Raw genomic sequence first — 27210 nt, 5'->3', positions numbered from 1 at the left:
AGCGTTCCTAAGAGGGCCTGTAAATAGCTGTAAATTTGAGGGCAAATATTGGATATATCAGAAAGGTTATTGCTGTCCTCTGAGAAACGCACACACTTTTTGACTGACAGACCTGTGTATATTAATAGAGTCATACCCGTCAAGCACTGTGGGACGTGGGAGTTATTTACACACAAATACTCACATGCATTATTTACAAAAGCTGTAAGATGTAAGCTGCATCAGAAGATACAGCTGAAAGATTCCATCATTTGAGAACACTCAGGCTTGCATTGAACACACATTCGGCTCCTATGATTTATTCCGCAGTTATGGTTGCTAATTTTCTCTACTTCCTTAATTCATAGATTAGCACTGTCCAGTGCATTTACAAATATTACCTAAATAAGCAACTTTTGTAATTTTGCATTAAAGCATTATAGCGTTAAACTTTTTTTTTTGCCATTTTCTGTGCTGATTTTTTTGGGGAAAATTATAAAATGTATTAAATGAAGATGTGCACTACACATTTATTGCTAACTGAAAGGGTGATTAAATTCATAATCATAAATGAAGATGCAGGAGGCAAAACAGTGTGATTGTTATTTTAGAATCTGAAATTCAATAGAAACTTTTGGGAATTATTTTTTTTCTGAGGAATTCAGTGGGAACAGATTCCATGTGTTACATCAGAAAAAGAAGGCAAGAGCTGGTTAACCGTGTTTGAGGATTCTGTATGTCAGTCAATGTGTTTCTCTCTCTCTCATTTTCTCTCTTTTGCTTTGTGCAGGTGAATATGACCACAGACTTGGAGGGCAGTGACATGCTGGCAGAGAAGGCAGACAGGAGGGAGTTTATTGACCTGCTGACCAAGATGCTGACCATCGACGCAGACAAGAGAATAACGCCCATAGAGACACTCAACCATCCCTTTGTCACAATGACACACTTGCTGGACTTCCCACACAGCACACAGTCAGTTCAACTACACCAACAGGAAACTTTTGGGGGGGGGGGGGGGAGTCGTAAAGGTTACGTAGATTTATCAAATAGGTTATTGTGTTTAGATCGCTGACTATGTCCTTTTTGTTTTTGCAGCGTCAAATCCTGCTTCCAAAACATGGAGATTTGCAAGCGTCGGGTGAACATGTACGACACAGTCAATCAGAGCAAGACGCCTTTTATAACGCATGTAGCCCCCAGCACCTCCACCAATCTCACCATGACCTTCAACAACCAGCTTAACACTGTGCATAGCCAGGTCAGTATCCACACACATACACTTTTACATTATCACATCTAACTAGACTTCCCATTACCTTGTAGTGTTCTTAAATAAAGTCATGATAGGTAAACCATAAATCAAGTTTGTTGTTGTTGTTGGTTGTGGTGGTGTAAGTTTCTAATTTAGCTGGGTCAGAATTACTAAAAATGAACAAATGTGCTCGAAAAGAAAATTAGTTAATACACAGCAATAAATAATTAAAATAAATGTACTCAATAATTAAGATAAGTATAATTAAATTGTGATATCATAAATATTGAAATTTGTTAATAATAAATTATAAATAAAATCATTTGTAAACATATGAATTTGTATTTTTGCCTTGATTTCCAGCATTAATATCCTTGAAAAAAACTACTTGAGAAGTCAGATGATGAATATAATGAAATAAATTATAAGATCATAAAAATCGAAATATTATTTAAATAAGCAAATAATTGTAATTTGTAAATAATAACAAAAAAATTGAAAAACACATTAATATTAGATATTATATTACATAATATTTAATATTATATTACAAAAAAAACTTAAAAACATCTTTAAATAAGATAAATGTACTTGATATAATTAAATAAATTATGAGTTCATAAATATTTTAATTATTAAATATTTATAAGTTGTAAATAATTATTTGTAATAATAATAATAATAATAATAATTAGTAAAAAAATACAATAAAATCATATATATTGTGTTAAATGTTGTGCTTTAAAGACTATTTTTCTGGTGTATGGACCAGTTTTTTGAACTTATATTTCAACCTCACAACTACAGCCATGTCAGAACAAACACAACAGCAAGCTAAATGTGAGAAAAAACTTTATTTGAATTCAGTTGCTACCTAAACCCTTGTCGATCCCTAGTTCAGTTTAGTTTCCCTTAAAGCAACAGATAATTAATTGTACTACATGCACGGACTCATTTGCAGTGGGACAATCCAAATAAATTAGTGTAGCATTGGCCCATTGACCACTAACAGTATCGGATGACTTCCTTCAGTGGACAGAACACCAGTCATATCATGGGTCATTTGGGCTGGCTGTGTGTGTGAGCGTGTGCGTATGTGTGCCTGAGTGTGCCTGAGTTTGTGTTTCCAGCCTTGCAGCCCTCTGTCACAATATGCTGATTAACAACATGACAGCCTCTACTTCCTGCTTGGCTTGCATTTTACTACTTTGCAGCCTTAAAGATTGCACCACTTTGTTTCCTTCTCTCCTTTTGTTTCCTCCTGTTTTGCCTCAGTGCAGTTTAGCTTCACCAGGGAGCGTTTGTCTAAACTGCTGACAGAGGGCCAGGCATGAATCCCATAATGCCTTCATTTTGAGTTATTTGATCGGCTCAAAACATGACTTTCCCCTTCGAATAAACATGTCTACAGTCAAAAAGTCATATGGCTGTAATGTTATAGCATTCCGGCATCTCTGTAACGTCATGAGAAGAACATTGTGTAGGGCATACAGTGTGTTCGAAGGGAAAGCTTGTGTAGCATTAGCCAGCTGTGAGGGTGAAGTGTTTATTTTGTGTGATGAATGCCATGGCGGCGTATTGATTAACTCTCTCCCCTGGTGCTCGTCGGCCTTGCTAAACGGGGAAAATGAAAAATGAAAAGCCCTGTACTGAATTCTCCCCATACAAACCTTAATGAAAAGTCTATAATTACTAGCAGGGGCATGAGATGAAAAAGTATTACTTTAGTAACAGATGAAAGTAAATAACACTAGCCTCCATTAAACAAACAGGTTTTGATGGTGCACCAGAGTTTAAGCATATCTTTTTTGTCTATGTTGTTTAATTTCACCCCTGTCTTGGAAGAAATTACTGGCATTTTACATGGAAATGCACTTGTATGGTCATGTCTAGATGATAAAGCTCTTCTACCTCCTTCTACCAAGGTTGCAGATAGGGTTGGTTGACGAGACACTCCAAATAAATACTTTATAAATGAGGCATGTGAATTTCACAAGACTTTTTGAAGAGGGTTACAACATAGACATGATCTATTCAGACTTTACTCTCGACCTCATGTCTTTTTTTTGGAATTTTTGTGACTTTGTATTTCCTGAGAAAGTACAGGAAGACAGGAAAAGAAAGAGGCTCAAACCCACATTTCTCATGTTACCACCACAGCTCAACATAAGGATGTCTGAGCATGCCCGCATACCAATAAGCCATAGCTCGGACCTGAGCTATGGCTTATGGCACATGAGATCCTGAGTAGGCCAGACTCAAACCCACATTTCCCACATGAGCTTCAAGGCTCAAAATATTTTACTGGAACATGTGCAGACTGCTAAGCCATTGCTCTGACCATTTTTTTCATTTTGGAAGGTCTGAACAGACACATGGGAACTTGATTAGGCCAGACTCAAACCCACATTTCTCATATTAGCACCATAGCTCAACATAAGGATGTCTGAGCATGCCCACATACCAGTAAGCCATAGCTCGGACCTGAGCTATGGCAAATGAGATCCTGAGTAGGCCAGACTCAAACCCACATTTCCCATATGAGCTCCAAGGCTCAAAATATTTATGCTGGAACGTGTGCAGACTGCTAAGCCATTGCTCAGACCATTATTTTTCATTTTGGAAGGTCACATGGAACACATGGGAACTTGATTAGGCCAGACTCAAACCCACATTTCTCATATTAGCACCATAGCTCAACATATTGTCTGAGGATGTGTGTCGAACGCTAAGCCAGTTTTGGGAGTTCTGAAAGCGTACATGGGAACTTGACTACTAGGATAGATTTCCCAAATAAGCTTTGTGACTAAAAATATTGATGCCGGAGCATGTGCGCTTACTGCTAAGCCATGGCTCGGACCTTCTTTTTTGCTATGAGCAGCGCTTTCCTTCCTCTCTCTCTGGCGACGTTACCGCACTCATATTTTTACTTCTGGCTATATTTTTGGCTTGCATTTTCATTATAGAGAGAGAGTGACTTTGATGGAAGGACCTGTACAATTCTTTTGAGTAGCACATTCGGTTCACCGCTCTAGATGGAGGAGTGGGAGTTCCCTCGTTCATCAAACCTCCTAGACGGCGCAAATTCCACATTGATAGATGAATAAACAGATGAATGTGCTGCAGTCAGGCCGGATTAAAAAGCAGTGGAGGGGAAATCTAGAGCAGAGGCTTTGAAGAACAGATTTTCTCTCCCCTCACCAGTTAGATCTGTGTGTATATTTAATCATAGCTTTAGCGCAAAGAGGGATCATTATCTGCTGCTAATGAGACTGAGCAAATTCAATGAGTTGAAGGGTCCTAGCATTGATGGGAGACTGTAACACAAGAGCATTGATTGAAGCTCGCTCACCTCCTCTTTCCTCTTCCCTCACACTCAATAAGTCATTTTATAGAACATGCCTGAACCCTGATGCCGTCTACAACATCTAATAGAGCATTTTTGTTTAAATTGCAGAATAGGGTTGTGGTATTCGCTCTAAGAAATCAAGCATGCTTCCTGTGCCTGACGTTTTCATCAGCTAATATTTTTGTACATCCATCCTACATATTAAGAAATATTTTAAGGAATTTATGTTCATCATTTGCTATTCTTTGAAATTTTTCCCCACATCCCTCTCATTGTTGTTCCACCCAATCCCCACACCCACTTCTTCATGCTTTTTTTGTTTGTCTTTGTTTATTTGTTTGTTTGATCCCATCGATTCCTTTAGGCCACCAACCTGGCTCCCTCTTCCACCAGTGCCACCCTTTCCCTTACCAATCCTGATGTCTCCATACTAAATTACCAATCTGCACTCTACCAGCCTTCTGCGGCCCCCATGGCTGCCGTGGCCCCCAGGACCATGCCCCTCCAGCCCGGTGCACCACAACTCTGTGCCGCCCGACCCGATCCCTTCCAGCAGGCCCTCATCGTCTGCCCACCTGGCTTCCAAGGTTAGAGCTATTTTAATTTATACTAAACCAAATGTTTCTGATATATCTTTGGCTAAGTTACATACAGTATATTATGCTTAAAGGGATAGTTCACCCAAAAACGAACATTAGCCATTGATTTACTTAAACTCAAGCCATCCTAGGTGTATATAACTATGTTCTTTCAGACAAACACGATTGGAGATATATTTAAAAATATCCTGGCTATTCCAAACCTTATAATGGTAGTGAATGGGGGATGTTTTAAAGGCCCCAAAAATGCATCCATCCATAATAAAAGTAATCCACACGGCTCAACGGGGTTAATAAAGGCCTTCTGAAGCGAAGTGTGATGGGTTTTTGTAATAAAAATATCCATATTTAAAACTTTATAATCTAAAATAATTAGCTTCCACCAAACGACTGTACGTATACAGCGCCATACTTGCGCCAAATGAGTAACCCCCCTGAAGCAACGTATGACGCAGGATGTAGGAGTATCGTAAGCTTAGATGCCTCTCGCAGTTTAAACAAATGGGGCTGTACAAATCCTCTTCACTTATATTGAAATTCTCTCTTTAAATTTTCTCGTTTTAGACTTCTAATTCGTGACCAGTGTTTTGTTTTGCTCTATTCTCTGAGCTTCCGCATTCGTCATTGCGTCATGCGCGTCGTGTCAGGGGTTACTCTTCCGCCCGCAAATCGATGCGTTCGGCCGTCTACATGAGACTAGTTATTATAGTTAATAAAGTTTCAAATATGGATATTTTTATTACAAAAACCCGTCACTTCGCTTCAGAAGGCCTTTATTAACCCCCTGGAGCTGTATGGTTTATATTTATGATGGATGGATGCAATTATTTGGGGCTTCAAAACACGTAAACACATAAGAGTAATGGCTCCTGAAAAATTCAACTTTGCCATTACAGAAATAAATTATAATAAGTCATTTTAAATTATAACAATATTTCATAATATTACTGTTTTACTCTATTCCTGATCAAATAAATGCATGCTTGATGAGCATAAGAGATATGTTAAAAAACTTTTGAATGGTAGTGTAGTAGAATGGGCTACTTTTATGTGGTTGGGAGATCTACGTAAAAGTTCGAAATGAGTAAATAATGACAGAATTTAAATTTCTGGCTGAGCTGTTTCATAAATTTGGCCATCTAATTATGTTTACCTTGTTATTTCTTCCCAGGTTTGCAAGCATCACCCTCTAAACACACTGGCTACTCGGTGCGGATGGAGAATGCAGTTCCCATAGTAACACAGGCCCCTGGTGCCCAACCTCTACAGATCCAGCCAGGCCTTCTGACACAGGTATAGCCAGACATTGCCCCCATTGCCATAGCAATACAAAGCCACATTTCCTAAACTAATTACACCCCTCAGCCTTTCCCAAATTCTCTATTACATCCGAGTTTGGCTCCAACGAAGAGCAATTAGCATGACCTACTTTGTTTTAATGATAAAAGTATAATTCACTTTCCCTTTAACAAAATCAAGAAGACACTCTCATGTCATGGCAAATAGATTAATTGAAGCCGGGTTGGATTTATCTCAGTATGCTTTGCTGTATCAACTGGAGTGACCTGCCTTTCCCCTAACAGAGATTTTACCCCACTGATGGTTTGCTTTCCTGCTTCCACTAAGGTCCAGGGAACTCTGCTCCTTTCCTGGAGTTAGAGGAAGTCACGCTTTGATGAGCAAGACTGAGGTTGGCTTTAAATGAGGTCTGTGGATGCTGAGGGATTTGTCTACCCTCAGGAGCCGCAAGAAGGGCCCAGACGGCTTTTAAATTTGAGACCGGGTGGCAAGGTTCAGAGCCGTTTATCTAATTTGTAATTTATCCTCAACATTTCTCAGTATTGCTGAGCTGAGCTCTTGCTGCTGTTTGAATACTGTACTTTTCTGTTGAAAGGAATAGTTCAGCCAAAAATGAAAATTATTTACTCGCACTCATGATGTTTCAAACCTGTGTTACTTACTTACTTCTGTGAAACATGAAAGGTGAATTTTTGAGCAATATTCTGGCCACACTTTGAAATTGAATGAAAGTGAATGAGGGCAGTGGCTATGAAGCTCCAAAATGACAAAATAAACATAGTCCATATGTGCTATTTTCCCAATCTTCTGAAGCGTTGTGTGAGAAACAGACCAAAATTTAAGTTGATATTTACTGAAGCTCTCGATATCCATTTCTAGGTGTCCTTGGCATGTTCATGGGAGTTAATGAAAGAAGTAGCAATACCCAATTTGTGAATGAATCATTGTTTTGAATCAGATATTTTCAGTAAATCCATTGATCCCATTCATAAAAGTAGACTGAATGATTGATTAACCTATTAAACTTTAATTCAAAACACTGACTCATTCCTTCACAGCAGTTAACAGCTCACAAGTTAATCATCAAATAACAATCTAAAGTTTTGTCCGTTTATCACACAAAGCTATAATATGATTTCAGAAAACTTGAAATATGACGCACAAGTCATATTTACCACTCTTATGATATTTTTACAATGTTTTTGCAACCTTTTTTAAGTTTGAAAGCTCCTGTCTCCATTCAGCTTGATTCCACAGAAAAAATGAAATCATGCAAGTTTCAAACAACATGGCAGTGAGTAAATGATGCAGAATTTTTATTTTTTGGTCAACTATTCCTTTAAATGAAGTCTACAGATGCTGAGAGAGCTGCAAGGCAGGGACCGAGACAGGGTGGCGGGGTTCACAACTGTTTAGCTAATTGTAATTCGTCCACAACCTTTTTCAGTTATGCTGAGCTTTGCTTGTGTCGCTGTTTCATGACTCTACTCTATTGCTTTAATGCGTCTTTATTGGTCCTCACGTTCAGGAAAGCCTGTCCATAAAGTCAACGGGTGATTAGCAGAGCACTGCATTGGGAAAGGCAGTTTCTCCAGAGTAAAGTTTGGGGATACTTGTTCATCATTTCTCCAGGGCCTCAACCGCCCATTCTCCCCCCTTCATCCCAATCAGTCAGACCACATCACTCCTGGTGCCAGTGGAGTGGGATTCTAGAAGGCCTCAGCTTTTATCTGGAACAGGAATGCAGAAAATGCGAAAACAATTGGCGAGAGAGCGGCGGTGCTTTCAGAGCCCTGGGGGTGACAAAAGGCTTTCACCCCGCGAGGGCAGAAAAGCTGTTAGGGGGGTAGTCGCAGAGATGGCCTTGCATGGAAAACTCTACTCTTATCTGGGTTAGCGTTCCAGGCTAGACGGTACAATTACACAACCCAACCCAGAGTGAGAAAGGAGGATGTAAAGTGTCAGGAATGTAGGCAAAGGGCTTTAGGGACATAGTTCTGATGAAATTATTTGTGTCATGGGCAGAAGAAGTATGGAGAGGTGTTGACACACTCAAAGTATGCACTTTTAGGCCTTGTGCAAAAGGCAAAATGAAATAGGTTGCTAAATGTACGTGTCAAATAGAAAAAAAACTTGCCAGTTTCTCTCAATTAAGCTCTAAAGATTTATTTATTAATTGAGGCTGAATTAGTTTTAGCTTAATTCACTGTTAATGATATGCTAAAGCCTGCCGGTATGTTGACGTTATTGGTTACAAGGTAGTTTGTGATGTCACAGGCACCAGCAATTTCAAACTGTCTTTTTTTCACTGCAGTTTTATAGAGAAGATACTCAGCAATGGTTTGACATATGAATTTGCATATGGAATGTCTTAAAGCATATTAACAACACCACATAGATATATAAACAACATTAAAAACTTGATTTTCACCACAGGGGGACTTAAAGTTTGTCTAAATTAAAAGAAATAAGTTCATAAAACTCAACTTACTTAAAAGATATCAGTTCTGTATAGATGAAAGAAAAAAAGTGCTAAATACTTATGAAAGTTAATTTGACTGAACTAATTTGTTTAATTTAAGTTTAATTATTTTGAGCGTTAGGGTTTACAAGCTGATTATAGTTTGAGAGTAACTTTATTAATGCTCAAATAATACAAATCCCATGCACTCTAAGGATAAAGATGCCTGAATTCATGAAAAATGCCCAGATTTACACCTCTCACAGTGCTAAATGTGTAATCACAGCCTTTCAAACATCGTAAAAGCATTTTTTCCACTTTTTCCCCCGTCACTCCCCCTTTTGTGCAAGTGCTGTGGCCCATACAGATGGGCCAGTAAATAGATGTGCAAAGGGTATTAAAGAAACAATTCATTAGTTGTACATTAAACTGCTAATCAATAAAGCTGCATTAAACTATTAGAGCTGCAGACACTCTTCTTCAAGCTCACGTCTCTAGGCAAATTATGCCTGGCACTCCTCGCTCTCCTCACCCACCATACAAAACAGCTCCTCACAAAGCCTCTGAATGGGGCCCCTGAATTTAATTAAAGTCAGAGCTGATTTGGAAAATGTCTAGCACATCAGCACACTGCCTGGGAGATGCCACATCTCTTTATTAAGGCAGGGTCTTATCTTTTTTATAGGCAGGAGCCAAGGCCGTACACAGTATGCAGGGCCCCATCTCAGGCCGTCATCTAGATACTGGTGCCAAGGAATCAAGGGAGAGAAATGAATGAAGTTCCAACGAAAGTGGCACAAGCTTTTTGTTATTCCACAGGGAGATCTTTTATGTTGCCCATAATTTTCTTCTTCAAAGCCTTCCTGCTCACATCTTCATTTTCAGACTAAGAGAATAATTAGTCTAGAAGATGGATGCGTTTTAAAATTGGTTATAATGTATCTCTTCTGCTCATATTTTGTTAAAACAATTTAACACACTGCAAAAAAAATGTACAATTTTTTAAACATTTTAAATCACAATGCATTTATATGAGAAGCAATATTACTTGTTTTCTTGTTTTAAGCATAAACCCACATCAATTTGATCTTTTTTCTTTTTTAGAAAACTAAATTTAATATCTTAAATCATTGTGCATTTCTAGTAAATTTATCTTGATGTAAGAATATTTAAATATTAGTACTGAAAAACAAGACAAAAATACAAAGTAAGAAAATCAATTTTTGCAGTGTGTGATGTCTCTAGGCCCAAATGCTGACACTACTGTGTCTTGAATAACTAAATGACCCCTTTGGTGGTTGTTTGGCACAGTTTATCACTTACTAGCGGTCATTTCTCTAAATAGCCATATCCTTTTTCTCCTCTCTCTAAATATGTGGGTGCAGCACCCTGGCCTGTTTAGCTATGTTGCAACCCTGTGATTTGATGTGCCGGGTTACGGGGTCTTTACACTGACGGCAATTAAATAGCATGAGGTCACAGAGTCCGTGTGCTGTTGGTTGCTAGTAGGCGTTCAGATCCTACCCGACTGCAGTATCCAGCTATATTGCATCACATGAGCTCTACTATTTGTAGATTTCTGATCTTCTGCTGGAGATGTACCTCACTTCTTTGGGGCTAACCCTTTGTTTTCCTTCTATCCTGACCTTGCAGCAGGCCTGGCCGTCTGGTACTCAACAAATTCTCCTTCCGCCAGCATGGCAGCAGCTCACACACACTTCAGTGCAACACGCCACCGTCATCCCCGACTCCATGACCAGCTCGCAGCCTCTGGCCAACTGGAGGTGAGTTGACACTATACCATTTTGACTGCCCTTTTTTCTGACCATTGGCAGATGGGGAGTGTTGGGGAAACAATTATTTTTGCAATAGATTGCAACAGTGTCTGTATATATAATGTATATTTTCTTTTTTTTCAAAATATGGAAATATTTTAAATATGAAAATATTAAGTAGGTAGACTGACTATTATGTAATTTGCAATATTTCATGGTAGTGAGTGGGTGCTACTGGTGTTAAAATTTTGATTGTTACAATTATCTGATTTTTCTCTGCAGAATCATGAATAATGTTGTTTTTCACCAAGAATTCTGCTGTTGAACATTGATCATTTTAAAAAAATATTAAAAATAATGCCGGCTGATGGCTTCAACAAAAACATTTACCATCGATTAACAACCTGGTAGCTCAGAGTAGGTCTGTCTTTAAAGGTTTATAAGTTATCATTAAAAATCAATTCCCTATTCACTCCATTTCATTGAGATGTTGGTGCCACAGAAGCTTTTATTTTTTGTTTCTTTTATTTAGCTGAGCAGATCTGGTAAAATATCATGATGTATAATAGGGATTCCATTAGTATTTCAAAACCAATTATATCCTCATGAAAACATAAGTTGCTACATGCTAATTATAAACCGTTCATGTGGAACTCAACTGATCTGTTTTATGATATCATGACTGGTGATCCATATATTTCATGGTAGTTCGGTACCGCAACACTGGGTTTTAATAATCTCCTAGATTATGAACTAAGCAGATTGAATTATCTAGGTTGCTTAGTCTGCAAATGCACCTACAAAGCCAGCATGGCTTTGAATTATTCATTTGGAATGAAGGAAGAGAATATTTTAAGACTGATACTCATTATATTCTGGATTTGTTTAGAATTCATGTTGGTTTCTTGTATTAGAACAGTGAATGCAGGAGCGTGTCTTTGGCTAGGACAGGGTAATGGAGACAGGTCGTGCTGACCTGCATGATGTGAACGTATTACAGATGAATGTGTGCTGATATCTGCAGATCATCACATCAATGCCTTAAGCTCAGCCCAGAGTCAGTCAGTCCAGTTGGAAAAGTGTCGCACTTTTACTGCAGAGATCCTCCTCTGAGATCTATTGCTGTTCTATGCTCCTCTGCTGTTTGCTGCAGTCACTGCTGCCTCCTCTGGCCAAATGTTGCATTGCATTTATTCTTCATTTAGATACAGTTTTGTTGATGATTGAAGAAGATGGTACACATATCTAAATTAAAGTTACTAAAAAATAACAGTGTTTATTCTTAAGTATTTAATTCTGAGAAGTGCTGTAATATCAAATGTTGGTGACCACTGCCTCTGATAAATATGAATCTGTTTTATATATAGAATGTTTTTGTTAACCAGCAGAGCTTTGTACACTACAAAAATCCTATTTTTAAACATCCTTAAAATAAGGTACAGTAAATTCATATGAAAAGCAAAATATCATAAAATGCTAAGAATAGTTTTTAGAGAATGTATCTTGAATAAATGATAAATATATTTAAGATTCTGCACTATTTTTAGGTCTATAAAGCAAAAGTGGCATGTACTACATACCAAGAAATATGCTGTATTTAGTAAGAAATTGACATTTTTAAAAGCAAATTAGAAGTAGACTTTTGAACCCTCAGATAGTTTATTTTGTCTTATTCCATTACATATTTTTCATTTGGATTAAGCATATCCATTCATATTAACATAAATTTGACTTGTTGAAAAGTGTTTAAAAGTTTTTATTTGGAAAACAAGACAAAGTTATTGATTAAACATTATTTTAAATTAGATTTTCTTTTTAAAGAAATTAATACTTATTCAGCAAGGATTCACTAAATTGATGAAAACTGACAGTAAATATGTTTCTCGAGCAGCAAATCAGCATATTAAATGATTTCTGAAGGATCATGTGACACTGAAGGCTGGAGTAATGATGCTGAAAATTCAGCTTTGCCATCACAGGAATAAATTGCATTCTAAAATGTTTAAAATAGAAACATTATTTTAAATTGCAATAAAATATTAATCTGTTTTACTGTATTTGTGATCTTATAAATGCAGCCTTGGTGAGCATAATGTTCAAAAACTTTACTGTACTCTTTATAGGGCATGCTTTAATTATGCTTGTTTTGTTTCAGGAATTCACATCCCCATGGCAGCCATTACAATCCCATTATGCAACAGCCAGCCTTACTGGCAGGTCACGTCACCCTGCCCTCTCAGCAACCTCTCAACGTGGGTGTGGCTCATGTCATGAGACAGCCATCAAACAACAGCTCCTCCTCCAAAAAGAACAAGCAGCACCAGATGAACAACAGGTCAGAAATTCCTTACTAATAAAACTATGATAATTTTGGCATCAGACAAGAATATTCATATATGTTGTTATTTAAATGGTACGTCAATGAATGCCATGGTATATTGTTATGGGGCTTTCGCACTGAATAGTTCTAGGAACTTAGTTATAGGAACAAGCCGCTAGGATAGTTTCCAGAGAACTAATTTCTCCCCCAGGCCATGTTCCTGGTTGCATTCGCACCGGGAATAGGAACTCTGAAGCACCGACATTAAGCATTTACAAGCGCTAAAAACCGGTGGATGGAGGATGCCGTGATCGGAGCTGTGTTTGTTGTGTCTCGTGGGTTTCATGATAACTAAGATAGAATGTAAACTCATAATTTATGTGACTGAAAGAGCAAAAAGTGACAACTTTCAGTATTACATATCACTGAGGCGGAGAAAAGAACACAACCCTGCCGACAACAGGTGAATGCCGCTATTGCTGTTTTTCATGTTCGTGAAGTAAATATGTTTACACAGATTTTTAAAAATGCCGGGTGCCAGTGTTTGACATGAGTTTGACCAATCAGCATACGCTTACGTCACTGATAGTTCCTATAGTGCTGGTTTAGACCCTGCTCTGAAGTAGGAGCTAATTTAGTTCCCCCAAAAGGAGTTCCTCTAACTAAAATCATTCCTAGTTCATGCGGTGCGAACACGGCAAAATCCAGGTACTTCAGCCAATAGTTCTAGGACCTATGAAAAGGTTCCTCCGGTGCAAAAGGCCCTTTAAAGAACCGAAATGAACTTCTGAATTGTGTTTCATTCTTTCTTAGGAACGTGTCAGCATACGACGTGCCCTCCACCCAGCCTGTGACGTCACCACAACGCTCCAAACGAGTGAAGGAGAACACCCCTCCTCGGTGCGCCGTGGTTCAGAACGGCCCGCCTTCAACCTGTGCCCCATCACAGACCTGCGGAGGTGGTGGAGGAGGGGGATGGGGAGGCGAGCAGGCATGTAGCACCACTCGAGACCACCACGGTCAACACAACCCGCCGCGTCAAACCATCGTCATCCCCGACACTCCCAGCCCGGCTGTCAGCATCATCACCATCAGCAGCGACACGGACGAGGAGGACGACCTCAAACAGCCCACTAACACCAGGTCGGAAAAATGGGACGAGCGATTTTAGTACACATTAGTTCTATAATATGAAATATTTTTGAGCGAAAGTGAGACATTATTTAGGACAGGACTTGATTATATCCTTTAGGATTTGATTGGATTGAATTTATGTTAGGGTATAATATTATTTAATATTTTTCTCTCCCTATGCGGGCTTGGTTATGTCAAAATCATTTCAGAGGTGAAGAAAGTTATTACATTTTGATGCAACAGTGAACTTTTGATGAATCTTGCACAATAAGACCAGAGACATTTATTAATCTGGTAAATAGGGTCCATTTTGACTTTTAAATGTCTATTCAGCTCAGGGAAAATATGAGATAATGCTTTGGAAATTAATTTGGTGGTCTTGGGAGTTGGACACATATTACATTGTGAAGCATCATTACACAAAACAATGCTTGAATAACTTCACGTGCATATTATATAATTTTTATTCGCAATAAACCTGTTTTGTCTTCTCACAGCACGTCATCTAAACAGAGGAAGAATGTCATCAGCTGTGTGACGGTTCATGATTCCCCTGACTCTGATTCCAGCAATACCAGCCCTTACGCTGTGGAGTCTCGGCCTAACGGCCCCAACGCCAACAGCTATGACTCCAAAGGTGCTGTCCTGGACAACTACAGCAACGGGAACCCCCGCACCATCATCATCCCCCCACTGAAAAGCCAGACCAGCGAGAATCTGGGAGAGTGTGATAGACTCTTGCCTGGTGAGACAGGGGAAGGGCTGATAAGATGACAGAGAAAAAGGGACATCTGGCAGGGCCTGAATCAAGCATCAATTTAAAGTGACAGTTCACTGACACCCTCTGATATGCAGTGTAGATTTATTTAGAAGATTTATGTGCCATTTCAAAAGCTATAGATAGTAAAACAATTTATAGAGGTAATTCAAACAACTCAGATCTGTTAACATTTGTCAGGAGAATTTTTATTACAATGCAAGCTTAAGTTTGATGAGCAGTATTGTTTTTAAAATATAATGCAGCTTTCGGGAATACTTGATTCTGATTGGTCACCTGCTGAATTCTGCAGTCAAATACATTTTTGACTGCTAAACTAAAGTTGATCCAGGCAAACGATTTCTTACATACAGTAGCTGTGCTAATTTCATTTATTTATTTAACCATTTAAAAAAACTACTTAAAAATAAACTAATTAAAAATGTATTAATTTATTTAAATCAATATAACCAATATTTTTAAAAATCCTATTTTTTTTTTATTATGTAAATCAATATTTTCAATGTTATTTTTTATGTATTTATTTAACATAATATATGAAACATTTCCAACAATTTTCCATATTTATTTATTTATTTATTTATTTTTATTTCAATCAATATTTCCATTTTTTTTCCAAAGGTATTTATTTTCATTGTTTCAACTTCATTTATTTATTTAACATAACAATATAATAAATATTTCTAACAATTTATTTATTTAACACAATATAACCATAAAAAAAACTAAATACTATTTTTTAAAAAACTCAATATAACCGATATTTAAAAAAAATCCTATTTATTTATTTTATTATTTAACAATATGTAAATCAATATTTATTTTTTTATGTATTTATTTAACATAAGAAATATTTCCAACAATTTTCCATATTTATTTATTTTCACAATATATTAATCAATATTTCCAATGTTTTTTCCAAAGGTATTTATTTTTAATTTGTTCAATTTCAATTATTTATTTAACATAATATAATAAATATTTCAAACATTTGTCCTTTATTTATTTATTTAACACAATACAACTAATTTAAAAAAAAAAAACACATCTGGTTTTTTTTTGGGTTTTTTTTAACTAAAAAAAATTATCACCAATGTTTCCCAAATCTAATTTATTTAATACAATATAATCAATATTTCCAACACAATTTTTTTAATTAATTAATTTAATTCATTGTAATATGCCTTGTAATAATTGGGATAAGATATGCCAGCTACATTGTTGTAACATAAGATGTTTGTAACATTTATTATTAATTCCAATTCCAGACACGGTGAACCATCAGAACTCTACATACAAGTTCAAAATCTCCAATGGGGGCTTGTCTGGCAACAACCACTCGTCGGGAGGCTTGGCTGGAGGCGGATCATACCGGCAGCAGCGCACGGGGCCACACCCCTTTCAGCAGCAGCCTCTAAATCTCAGCCAGGTATTTCAGTCAAGCATTTCATATCTGGTTTCACACTTCATATATTTATCCACAAAAGTAATATGATGATATTGCCTCGCGTAGGCCCAGCAGCACATGGCAGTTGAGCGCAACGGAGGTCACCGGCGACAGCAGGCCTACATCACCCCCACTATGGCCACCCAGGCTCAGTACTCCTTCCACAACAGTCCCACCCACGCAGCTAATGTTCATCCCCACTTGGCCCCTCCTCATCTGCCCGGGCAACCACACCTCTACACCTACACTGCCCCCACGGCCCTGGGCTCCACCGGCACGGTGGCCCACCTGGTCGCTTCGCAGGGTTCGGCCCGTCACGCAGTCCAGCACGCCAGCTACCCGCCGGGCATCGTCCACCAGGTGCCTGTCAGCATGGGCCACCGCGTGCTGCCCTCGCCCACCCTGCACCACAGCCAGTACCAGGCCCAATTTGCGCACCAGACCTACATCAGTGCTTCTCCTGCCTCCACTGTCTACACTGGATACCCGCTGAGCCCCACCAAGATGAACCAGTACCCTTACCTCTAAAACTGAAACACTGGAGCCCAGCCAATCGCTGCTTACCGTTTCTACCCCATCCCACCTAGAGACAGAGAGACATGCTGAAGCCTATCGACCCTTAACCCCATCCCCTTGTTCCTTTCATGCTTAAACTTGAAGACAATGAAGATGCCGATGGATAGAGGAAGTGTACTCTCAGAGGGAACGGAAGGGTACTGAGGAGCTTTCTTTTTTTAGAGGAGTTTTATTTTGCCTTCTCAAAAGGGCCAGTTAACAATTTATTTTGTGATCTGGAGGTTTTGTTTCTTTTAAAGCAGAAGTCGAAGAAGGAGTTCTTGCTTTTGTTAGTTTCTAAGTCTCATCAACAGGCCGTTTGGGAGAGACAGAGTTTCGTTCGACTGAGATTTTGTTTGCTTTTCCCTTTCTTGAAATCATTCACGACTGTTGAGCCGAGGTCACGACGTGGATGTTTTGAATTCCATACGAGAATTTTTTTTTTGTTTGTTTTTTTTGGATAAGGTGAAATACGGATATCTGCTGCTCTTCAAAGAAAAAAAAAAACATAACGATGGCCTTGAACTGTCTTAAACTTTTCCAAATTACTTGCGGCGAGCGGTATCGCGCATACTCCGCCGCGCTCTCCGACAAAAACACCTGGAGGAATCTTCTGGAAATAGGACGACAAAACTTTCTAGTGTATTTATAGACTTTTCTTTGTTTGTGTTCACATTTAGAAAAGAAAATACGTTTGTCATACCGTAGAACATTAGCTGGGCCCCTCTTTGTAGAATGTAGCAGTCTGCACCCGTTGATTTAATGAAGAACCTTTCTTATACCAATAGATTCTTGTTTTTCCTCTTTCAATGTGATTGCACAAAGTGGTTACAATAACATAGGCATGTTCAACATGGTAGTCGGTCGTGCGTTTGCGTGCATGTGTGCACTCAGCACATCTGTGCGACGTATTCCTCCACAGTCTTAGGTTTATCATTGTTACCTCGTAGTGCCTTACATATATTACGACAGTTTACTTGGCTGGAAACCCTCTAGAACCAGATGCTAGTCAGAGAGTTGGCTCCTAGGTTGAACATCTTCATCCGAGCTCTTTCGTGTTTTTTTGTTTTGTTTTTAAGTTCCAGGTGTAAGCATTAGCCCTAAACGTTATTTAAACGCTTCTCGTTTAGCGTGCATGAGATCTTTTACATTTAAAGATACTTGCCTGGGGTAATGAACCAAAGTTGTCATTTAAAGATAAGTAACTTTTGTTCTGGATAGTGGATATAATTATATATAGCGTATTTACTGTACATACCATAGCTATGCGTTTTAGTCACCTTGCAATCAATGCGACGTCACTGATTTTAGGCTGTATATGTCATAAAAGGGAGACTAAATGAATATTTCATGGGAAAAGCCAAGTATCGTTCAATCAGTTGGAGATTGGGCTGCACAGTTTGTTTAAAATTAAATAAAATATACCAGGTCTGAAGAGGTTGTCTGTTTATGGAAGGCTGGACTTTGTTTAGAAACCTGGGAGGGTTCGAGAAGGAGAGTCTTGTTAGGAGAAGGAGAGACTGAGGTGCTTGTGGATTTTGATGGGAATTGTTGGGAAAGCGAGAGGGAGAGGGCAAATTCCACATTTTAATGAGAATAGCATGTTGGCTTTGAGCACGTTGGTAGATGCCGAAGGAAGCCGTGCAGCACGACTGCACACCACACTCTGAATTAAGCGCTCGTTCGAGGTTCTACGAAGATCTGTTGGGTTTTTATTCTCACGTACACTCTGGGGTTTCGAACAGCCCCGTGTTGCAAGAGGATATCTGCAACAACATGCACCGGAAATCAAAATTGGCTTTGTCTTTTTCACTGTTTGTCTTACCATAGGAATCACTTATGCTACAGGCGTCCTGTCAGTAAAGACATAATGAAAGTGTAGAAAACTGTACGCCAATGCTTGTCTTTTTGCTGCTTAATTTAACATTAATATGCTAGCCAATCATTCGTACTGTGTCCTAACCATGTGCTCTGTAATAAAACAAGTAAAAGGACAAGGAAAGTTTTTTTAAAGATTTTTTTTTTTCAGCAAAGATGCATTAAATTGACCAGAAGTGACATTAAAAACATATTATAATAATAATATAATATAAGAATAAAATTTCAAATAAATGCTGTTGTTTTGAAATTTCTGTTCTTCACATATTTGTCCTGAAAAAAAAAAAATCATGGTTTCCACAAATATATTAAGCAAAAAACTGTTTTCGACATTGTTAATTTCTTGAGCAGCAAGTCAGAATGATTTCTGAAGGATCATGTGACACTGAAGACTGGAGTAATGATGCTGAAAATTCATCGCATCACAGGAATAAATTACTTTTTAAAATATATTACAATAGAAATTAGTTCTTTAAAAATGTAATACTTTTTCACAATATTTTACTATATTTTAAAATATACGTAAATGCAGCCTTAGTGACCATAAATAAATTTAAAATATTAAAAAAAATCTTACCAACCCCAAACTTTTAAAGAATAGTGCAACCACAAGGAAAACAAAAACTAAAAGACTCTTTTAAATTTTTTAAAATTAACTTAGTATTTATAATCATTTAAGTATGGAATGGAAGGAACACAAAATAGTAACAAAAAGAAAAATAAGCTTTAAAATCAAATTGAATTCAAATGAATAAAAAGAAAAAAAAATAGCACGCTTGTATTTTGCGCGACAGGACTTTTTTTATGTCTGTGATGATGTGCTGGATTGCCCCGCCCATAGCGAAATCTCATTGGTCCAAAGTTATCCGCATAGCTTTATGCTAAACATCAGACATGTTCTGCTTGGCTGCGATTATGTTATGGAAATAGTGGTTGGGACACAGTATTTGTTTTGTTTTTATGTTTTCTGATGGGCACATGCTGATGGATTATCACATATATCCCCTTCTGCCCTCACATAAAGTCACAAAACTTGCATTTGAAGTAGGTTTTACTTTGAGATGTTTCTATTTTATTGTGTTACTTCGCTAGGTATATTGTTTTCTCATAGAGAGTGTTGCAATAATGTTTGTGGATGTTTATTATTTTTTTATGTTATATGTCAAGCATCATTTGTTTGATTTCTGGTGGTCGATATGTAACTGTGATGTTTATTATTCATATGTGGACCCTCATCTGGTAGAAAGCATAGACTTTGTCCAAGTGCTCAGCCAAGATCTCACACCAGTTACGTTGTACCCGAGCCTTCGGTTTGATAGCTTGTCAGATTGATTCATTAAGCTGTGTGTTATGACGTAGGATGCCAATAGATGTTTTTGTTGTAGGTTTGTTTAAGTTTAAGTTGGATGCTCATTCAAGCACACAGTTAAGAAAGGCTCCTTCGATGATACTCCCATAAAACATTCCATTCCGGAAGGAGCCATTTCTGACTGCACTGATCTGTAGTCTCCAGTCTGTCTCACCTCACAGGGACCGACCTGTACGACCAAATTGGGACTCCGCTGGCATTTAAGGAGTTTTGGTTCTTCCCACCAAAGAAATTCAGCATGTCTTTGATGCGCAGGCGTCTCTCTTGCTGTAATGGAGAAGACAGAGTGAGTTTCAGAAAAATATTTAGAAAAATAAAAACATTTAGGTTAGATCAGGCCGGTGTCAAAAAGGAACTTAAAGATGGCATACACAAAATAGAGATGACACAAATAATGCACTCTCATGTTCTCTCAGATCTTAGTGCAGTTGTTGTTAGCAGTTAGCACAGTATAATCCAGTGTTTTGTACCTTTCTCATACATTTTGTCAGTGTTAGGGTGGAAAAATCTCCAAATTTTGGATCTAATAAGTGGATTTGTGTACAAAATAAGACCCTTAGATTGTCAACGCCACACTTTATTTCTATCATTAAAGCTGTGGTGTGTAATTATTTACTCCTGAAGATTATAAACACTGTGGCGCTTTTTAAAAATCGCTTCGCTTTGACGTAGCAACATTGGATCAACCAATAGTGTGGGATGTGGGCGTGGCTATCTGTTAGTCCAACCAATGGAAATTGGGAGTGTGTTTTGAATCCATTTTTACACTATTCTCTTTGGTGTCTCATAAATTACACACTGCAGCTTTAAATTTCAGCTTTTTATTTTGGTTTTAACTAAATATTTAAGAATCACAGAGATAAATTAGCCTTTTTAGATGAATTGAACCAGTAGTGCTATCTTTAAACTGGTCGCTAGTACAAAATGAATGTAAAATTTGAGACTAAAATATCTGATATACATGATGATTACTGTTGGATTGCTCTCTCTAGACTCGATCTAGCATTAATTTTATCGGCAACACAATGTTTTTCATTCTCATTCTCATTTTTTTTTAACTCATAATTTAAATCATAGATAGCCCTATTGACTCTACAAATGTAAGTGTATGAATTATGAACAAGAAGTCATGTTGTTGTTGTTTTTTCTTTAAAATTCAGGCTTTGTCTGATCTGTATACATCAATGAAGATTATGCAACCAAAATGTGCTAGAAATAAGCATTCATGCAATTTACGTTTTTTTTTTTTTTTTTCTCCATCTAATGTCAAAATCCTGCCTTCTCCTTTATTAACTGCACGTGAAGCTTTAAGGAACCATGAATATGTGCTGTATTGGTGATTTTTGTGAAGCCCGGGGTTTTGTTACACATTTAGCTTCATGAATATACAACCTACAATCAAAATCCTACTTCCGACATTACAGAAAGCAATGGATTCTGGCACTGTAAGGATTAAAAAACATTCCTGAAATCTTATACCCCTGATACCAAACAACACTTTTAAAGCACATGATCATGAATTAACTCAAAGCTTGCAGAAATCACAATGAATTGTTGTTTATTTTCTGTCACTGAAGTGGCCACAGTACTTCCAGAATTGTAAAGCTTTTTTTGTCTCGTGTGGGCTAAAACAGAAGCATTAAAGGGATAGTTCACCCAAAAATGAAAATTTGATGTTTATCTGCTTACCCCCAGAGCATCCAAGACGTAGGTGACTTTGTTTCTTCAGTCGAACAAATTATGATTTTTAACTCCAACCGCTGCTGCCGTCTGTCAGTCAAATAATAAGAGTGAATGGTCACACAATCTATAAGAGTAAATAAACATGCACAGACGAATCCAAAATAAACCCTGCGGCTCGTGACGGCACATTGATGTCCTAAGACACGAAACGATCGGTTTGTGCGAGAAACCGAACAGTATTTATATCATTTTTTACCTCTAATACACCACTATGTCCAACTGCGTTCAGCATTCGCTTGATGTCTGATCGCGCTCTGACAACGGCAGTGATGTCTCGCGCATATACTTCAATGAGTGCCAGACATAACTTCCGTTGTCAGAGTGCGATCAGCGCGATTCACTCGCATCAACGGTTGGAGTTAAAAATCATAATCCCTGTTCTACTGAAGAAACAAAGTCACCTACATCTTGGATGCCATGGGGGTAAGCAGATAAACATCAAATTTTCATTTTTGGGTGAACTAAGGGTTAAATGCACCATTGAACTTGAATGAATGTGCTAAGAGGCCAAATATGACAATGCGGCCATCTCCATATGTTGTTTTAGAACCAAAAAAAAAAGCTAAACAATAATCGTTACGCCCAAGAACACTCTTTTTTTTTCCTGTCAGGAGTGTGTATTACAGAGTGACATTACTACAAGCGTGTAAAGCGTAAACTATTCACAAAATAGATAAGAAACACCAGTGAATGCAAGTGAACTTGTTTGTACAGAAGCGTCACTCATCACACGAGTCGCCACAGTAACCCGTTATGTAGCTGTGATGCACTGTAGCCGTTTGTGCAGCCATCGAAGACGTGAACAATTTTCTACTTGCACAGCAGCGAACATTCACAGTCAAATGTAAAAACTAAATATTTTTCTACAATGTTTCAAGACCTAAGAAAGCATCCGACCCCCGACCCCTGATTTTTGTCGACTGCTGTATGGTTTTCTCAGTAGTGTGTATCACATTAGTTGTTGTCAAAGCTATTGTGTGCTGCAGTATTTCCAGGTATACTCCTTTGTTTATTGTCCTTTTTTATTATAATTATTATAATTTTGCTTTGTTTATTGGAGATTTGAAGAAGTGTGATGTCTCATTATTTCAATCTGTTAACGTAGCATTACATGTACCCTGTACCTTAGGCTAATATTATTAAGTATGCTATGAGAATGGATATTTTACTGGCTTTATAGAATGTTAAAATGAATATAATAATGACAATAATAAGAATGATTTAACTCCTAAAAATTGAGTACTTGCTACTAAGCGCTTGTGTTACCATTACAAATGTTGTGTGCTTCTCTTAATAATTTTCGTTGTAGAAAAAAAAAAAACCTGAGTGAATTTTATTAGGCTTCGACAACTAATGATAGCAGTGTAAATTCATCAAGGATTTTTAACAAACCTGGGGTTATAGAAGAATATAGTTATTTTAATCGTTCTATTTACTAACTGTAGGGTGTGAAGGGGCTCGCGTCGTGGTGAACTATGTTATAGCTTGTTATTCACTGTTACTTTTGATCATTTTTCGGTCTCCAAGGTGAATCGAGTTATTAAAGGAAATTTGTATGCTCACATATGCATATTGTATATGTGTAGAATTGTAATCACACTTTGTCTTGGATTTACATTAAACTGTTAAGTCACGGCATCTGTCTTGTTTTTTCATGCTGTCATTGTGTGTTTCTTTTTTGTTTAGTCCAGAGAATGATTATCTCCTGGTGGTCTCAATCTTTTTTTGTTTACAGGACCAAAACAAATTTGCACTAACCAGACTATCACCAAAGGCAATGTAAGTGAACCAAACTCATCTAGTAGGGAAGACTGGGGCTAGTTTTCACAGCAAGGGACTCTGAGAAAAAAGTCTAAATACACAAATGTGCATCTTGGTTTTGTATGCGTGTCTGCCATACGTGATTTCATCTTATTATTCAAATCATTTGAAGATGATAATAACTAATCAATTTCAAATACAGCTAAGTACAATATAAAATAAATATAAAATAATTTATACAATTTATATATTATATATATATATATATATACTGTTAATATATATATATATATATATATATATATGTATGTATGCATTTTTATTACAATTAAAAGTGTAGATTATTTAAAATTGTACTTAGCTGTATTTGTTTATATATATATATGTATATATATATATGTGTGTGTGTATATAGATAGATATATAGATATACTGTAGATATATATAAATACATGCATATACATTATGTATATGTATGTGTATATATATATGTGTATATGAATGTATGCATTTTTATTACAATTAAAAATAAGTATATATTATTTAAAATTGTACATTCTTAGCTATATTTGTTTGTTTAGATAGATAGATAGATAGATAGATAGATAGATAGATAGATAGATAGATAGATAGATAGATAGATAGATAGATAGATAGATAGATAGATAGATAGATAGATAGATAGATAGATAGATAGATAGACTGCCCTCCAAAAGTTTGGAAACACCCCTGGCAAAGTGTGGTTTTGGATGATATCAGCATAAATCCATATCATTCTTGGTGCAAATACATTAAAGTAACTTGGCATTATCATTGAAGACCAGCAATAATAATTTTCACTTTGATTACATAATAATGGCAATATATACATGTCAAAGTCAGACATGTCCCTTTGCCAGCTGTGATGCCTGGTTAGGTACTGGTTTAAACTTGGCCCAGGTTTGTAAAAGATTTTTGGGTCAGCACATTAATATCTTCAACAATTGATTGGCAATTAAGTTTAGAATACAATGAACCAATTAGAGCCCAGTTTACGTCAGATAGCTGCTAATGGTGGATAGTTTGATGAATCAAAAATTTTTGTTTTTTGTATGTATAAACTATTTGTTATAAAATATGTCTTCGTAGTTTGTGTTGTCCCTTATCAGTGCAAAATTATCACAAAGTAAAAAGGATTCATGCCAATATTGTCCAAAACCCACTTTTCTGGGTTTTTTTTTTTTTCAAACTTTTGGAGGGCAGTATATGTATATATATATATATATATATATATATATATATATATATATACACAGGTGCTGGTCATATAATTAAAATATTGTGAAAAAGTTCATTTTTTTATTGTAAATTATTTAAAAAAAAAATTAAACTTTTATTTATACTAAATTCCCTACATGTAAAGTAAAACATTTCAAAAGTTTTATTTTTTTATTTTTTTTTATTTGTTGATTAGAGTGTACAGCTAATGAAAGTCCAAAATCCAGTATCTCAAAATATTAGAATATTTACATTTGAGTTTCATTAAATGACCATCTCTACAGTATAAATTCCGGGTATCGCTTGTTCTTTGAAACCATACTAATGGGGAAAACTGCTGACTTGGCAATGGTCCAGGAGACAATCATTGACACCCTCCACAAAGAGAATAAGTCACAGATGGTCATTACTGAATGTGATGGCTGTTTACAGAGTGATGTATCAAAGCATATTAAATGCAAAGTTGACTAGAAGGAAGAAATTGGGTAGACAAAGGTGCACAAGCAACAGGGATGACCACAAGCTTGAGAATACTGTCAAGTAAAGCCAATTCAAACACTTGGGGAGAGCTTCACAATGAGTAGAATGAAGCCGGAGTCAGAGCATCAAGAGTCACCACACTCAGACATCTTCAGAAAAAGGACTACTAAGCCACTTCTGAAACAGAAACAACATCAGAAGCATCTTACCTGGGCTAAGGAGAAAAAGAACTGGACAGTGAACAGTGGTCAAAAGTCCTCTTTTCAGATAAAAGTAAATTTTGCATTTCATGTTGAAATCATGGTCCCAGAGTCTGAAGGAAGACTGGAGAGGCACAGAATCCAAGCTGCTTGAAGTCTAGTGGGAAGTTTCTGAAGCTAGTAATGATTTGGGGGGCCGTGACATCTGCTGGTGTTGGTCCATTGTGTTTTATCAAGTGCAAAGTCAATGCAGCCATCTTCCAGGAGATTTTGGAGCACTTTATGCTTCCATCTGCTGACAAGCTTTATGGAGATGCTGATTTCCTTTTCCAGCAGGACTTTAGCACCTGCCCACAGTGCAAAAACCACTTCCAAGTGGTTTGCTGACCATGATATTACTGTGTTTTATTGGCCAGCCAACACGCCTGACCCCTGAATCTATGGGATATTTTCAAGAGAAGGATGAGAAACAGTCGATCCAACAATATACAGATGATCTAAAGGCTCAATAGTGCCTCAGCAGTGCCACAGGCTGATCACTTCCATGCCACACTACACTGATGCTGTAATTTGTGTTAGGAGCAAGTCATTTGCTGTAATATGTGCTGCCGACCAAGTATTGAGTGTACAAATGAACATACTTTAAAGAACTTTTCTGTTTTGAAAATACATTTTTTGATTGATCTTAGGAAATATTCTAATTTTTTGAGATACTGGATTTTGGACTTTCATTAGCTGTACGCTCTAATCATCAAAATAAAAAAATAAAAAAACTTTTGAAATATTTTACTTTACATGTAGGGAATCTAGAATATATGAAAGTTTCATTTTTAAAAATAATTTACAATAAAAAAATTAACTTTTTCACGATATTCTAATTATATGACCAGCACCTGTATGTAAATATATATGGCATGAATATAAAATAAACTACCATTTTCTTTAAACAAAATAAACATTTATAATGTTGCAATTACTGTAAATGTTTGGGGTTTTTTTATGACCATGAAGACTCCGTTTCCCTCAATGGCCACTAGAGAGTGCTGTCACATTACCAAACTCGAATAGATTCTTGTGGTGAATCGTTTAATCATGACCAGAATCTCCTATGTTTTGAAAAATAAAACATCTAAAAACTTAGTAAAAAAAATATATAATCTGGTTTAGGTGGAAAATATGCAGCCACACAAGATTCGGTAACAAAACGCGTTGCCGTGAAACCACAGACGCCGGGCGGAGGTGTCAACCTAACCCGGATTACTGAAGGACGGCGCGGGGAGCCAATGACCGTAGAGCCCATACAAGAGACTCCAAGTCCTGCTGTCAGGGGAGGATTTAGTGAAATCCCGAGCACAGAGCGGTTGCATCTGAGAAAGTGAGTGATGCTCAGACAGGATCCAGACACTTATGAAAATAAAATCACCCGTTGTGTCATTCAGTCATGGAAAAAATAAGATTTAATCCTGATCTGAAACTGGATATGGACGCTATCGACTTCAGACCGCAGTAACTGTCGGCTTTGAAGGTAAGGAGTTGCTTTTCGAGGCTGTGCATGTGCTAAAAGTCTTTCT

At 37.2% G+C, this 27210-nt stretch overlaps 2 protein-coding genes across 6 annotated transcripts in view; both read left to right on the top strand.

Moving 5' to 3' along the window:
- Positions 1-21452, top strand: part of hipk2 (homeodomain interacting protein kinase 2) — a 124683-nt gene extending 103231 nt beyond the window's left edge. For 2 of the 3 annotated variants that reach the window (XM_067390117.1, XM_067390119.1), the window contains exons 6-15: positions 770-954; positions 1078-1240; positions 4948-5170; positions 6354-6475; positions 10596-10726; positions 12873-13052; positions 13851-14180; positions 14669-14916; positions 16218-16378; positions 16463-21452. In XM_067390117.1, coding sequence (XP_067246218.1) covers positions 770-954; positions 1078-1240; positions 4948-5170; positions 6354-6475; positions 10596-10726; positions 12873-13052; positions 13851-14180; positions 14669-14916; positions 16218-16378; positions 16463-16924 — 2205 coding nt within the window. In that variant the 3' untranslated portion in view covers positions 16925-21452. The remainder of the gene's footprint in view (positions 1-769; positions 955-1077; positions 1241-4947; positions 5171-6353; positions 6476-10595; positions 10727-12872; positions 13053-13850; positions 14181-14668; positions 14917-16217; positions 16379-16462) is intronic. The other variant, XM_067390120.1, reaches the window with a different exon arrangement.
- A 5564-nt stretch (positions 21453-27016) lies between these two features.
- si:ch211-1e14.1 (UPF0606 protein KIAA1549) overlaps positions 27017-27210 on the top strand; it is a 66336-nt gene continuing 66142 nt past the window's right edge. For all 3 annotated transcript variants that reach the window (XM_067390115.1, XM_067390116.1, XM_067390113.1), the window contains exon 1: positions 27017-27164. The gene's annotated coding sequence lies outside the window, so the exon portion shown is untranslated. The remainder of the gene's footprint in view (positions 27165-27210) is intronic.

The sequence above is a fragment of the Chanodichthys erythropterus genome, chromosome 7, assembly GCF_024489055.1.
Source record: "Chanodichthys erythropterus isolate Z2021 chromosome 7, ASM2448905v1, whole genome shotgun sequence".
NCBI lineage: Eukaryota > Metazoa > Chordata > Actinopteri > Cypriniformes > Xenocyprididae > Chanodichthys > Chanodichthys erythropterus.
The sequence above is the reverse complement of the archived record's forward strand: the minus strand, read 5'-3'. Positions and strand labels throughout refer to the sequence as shown.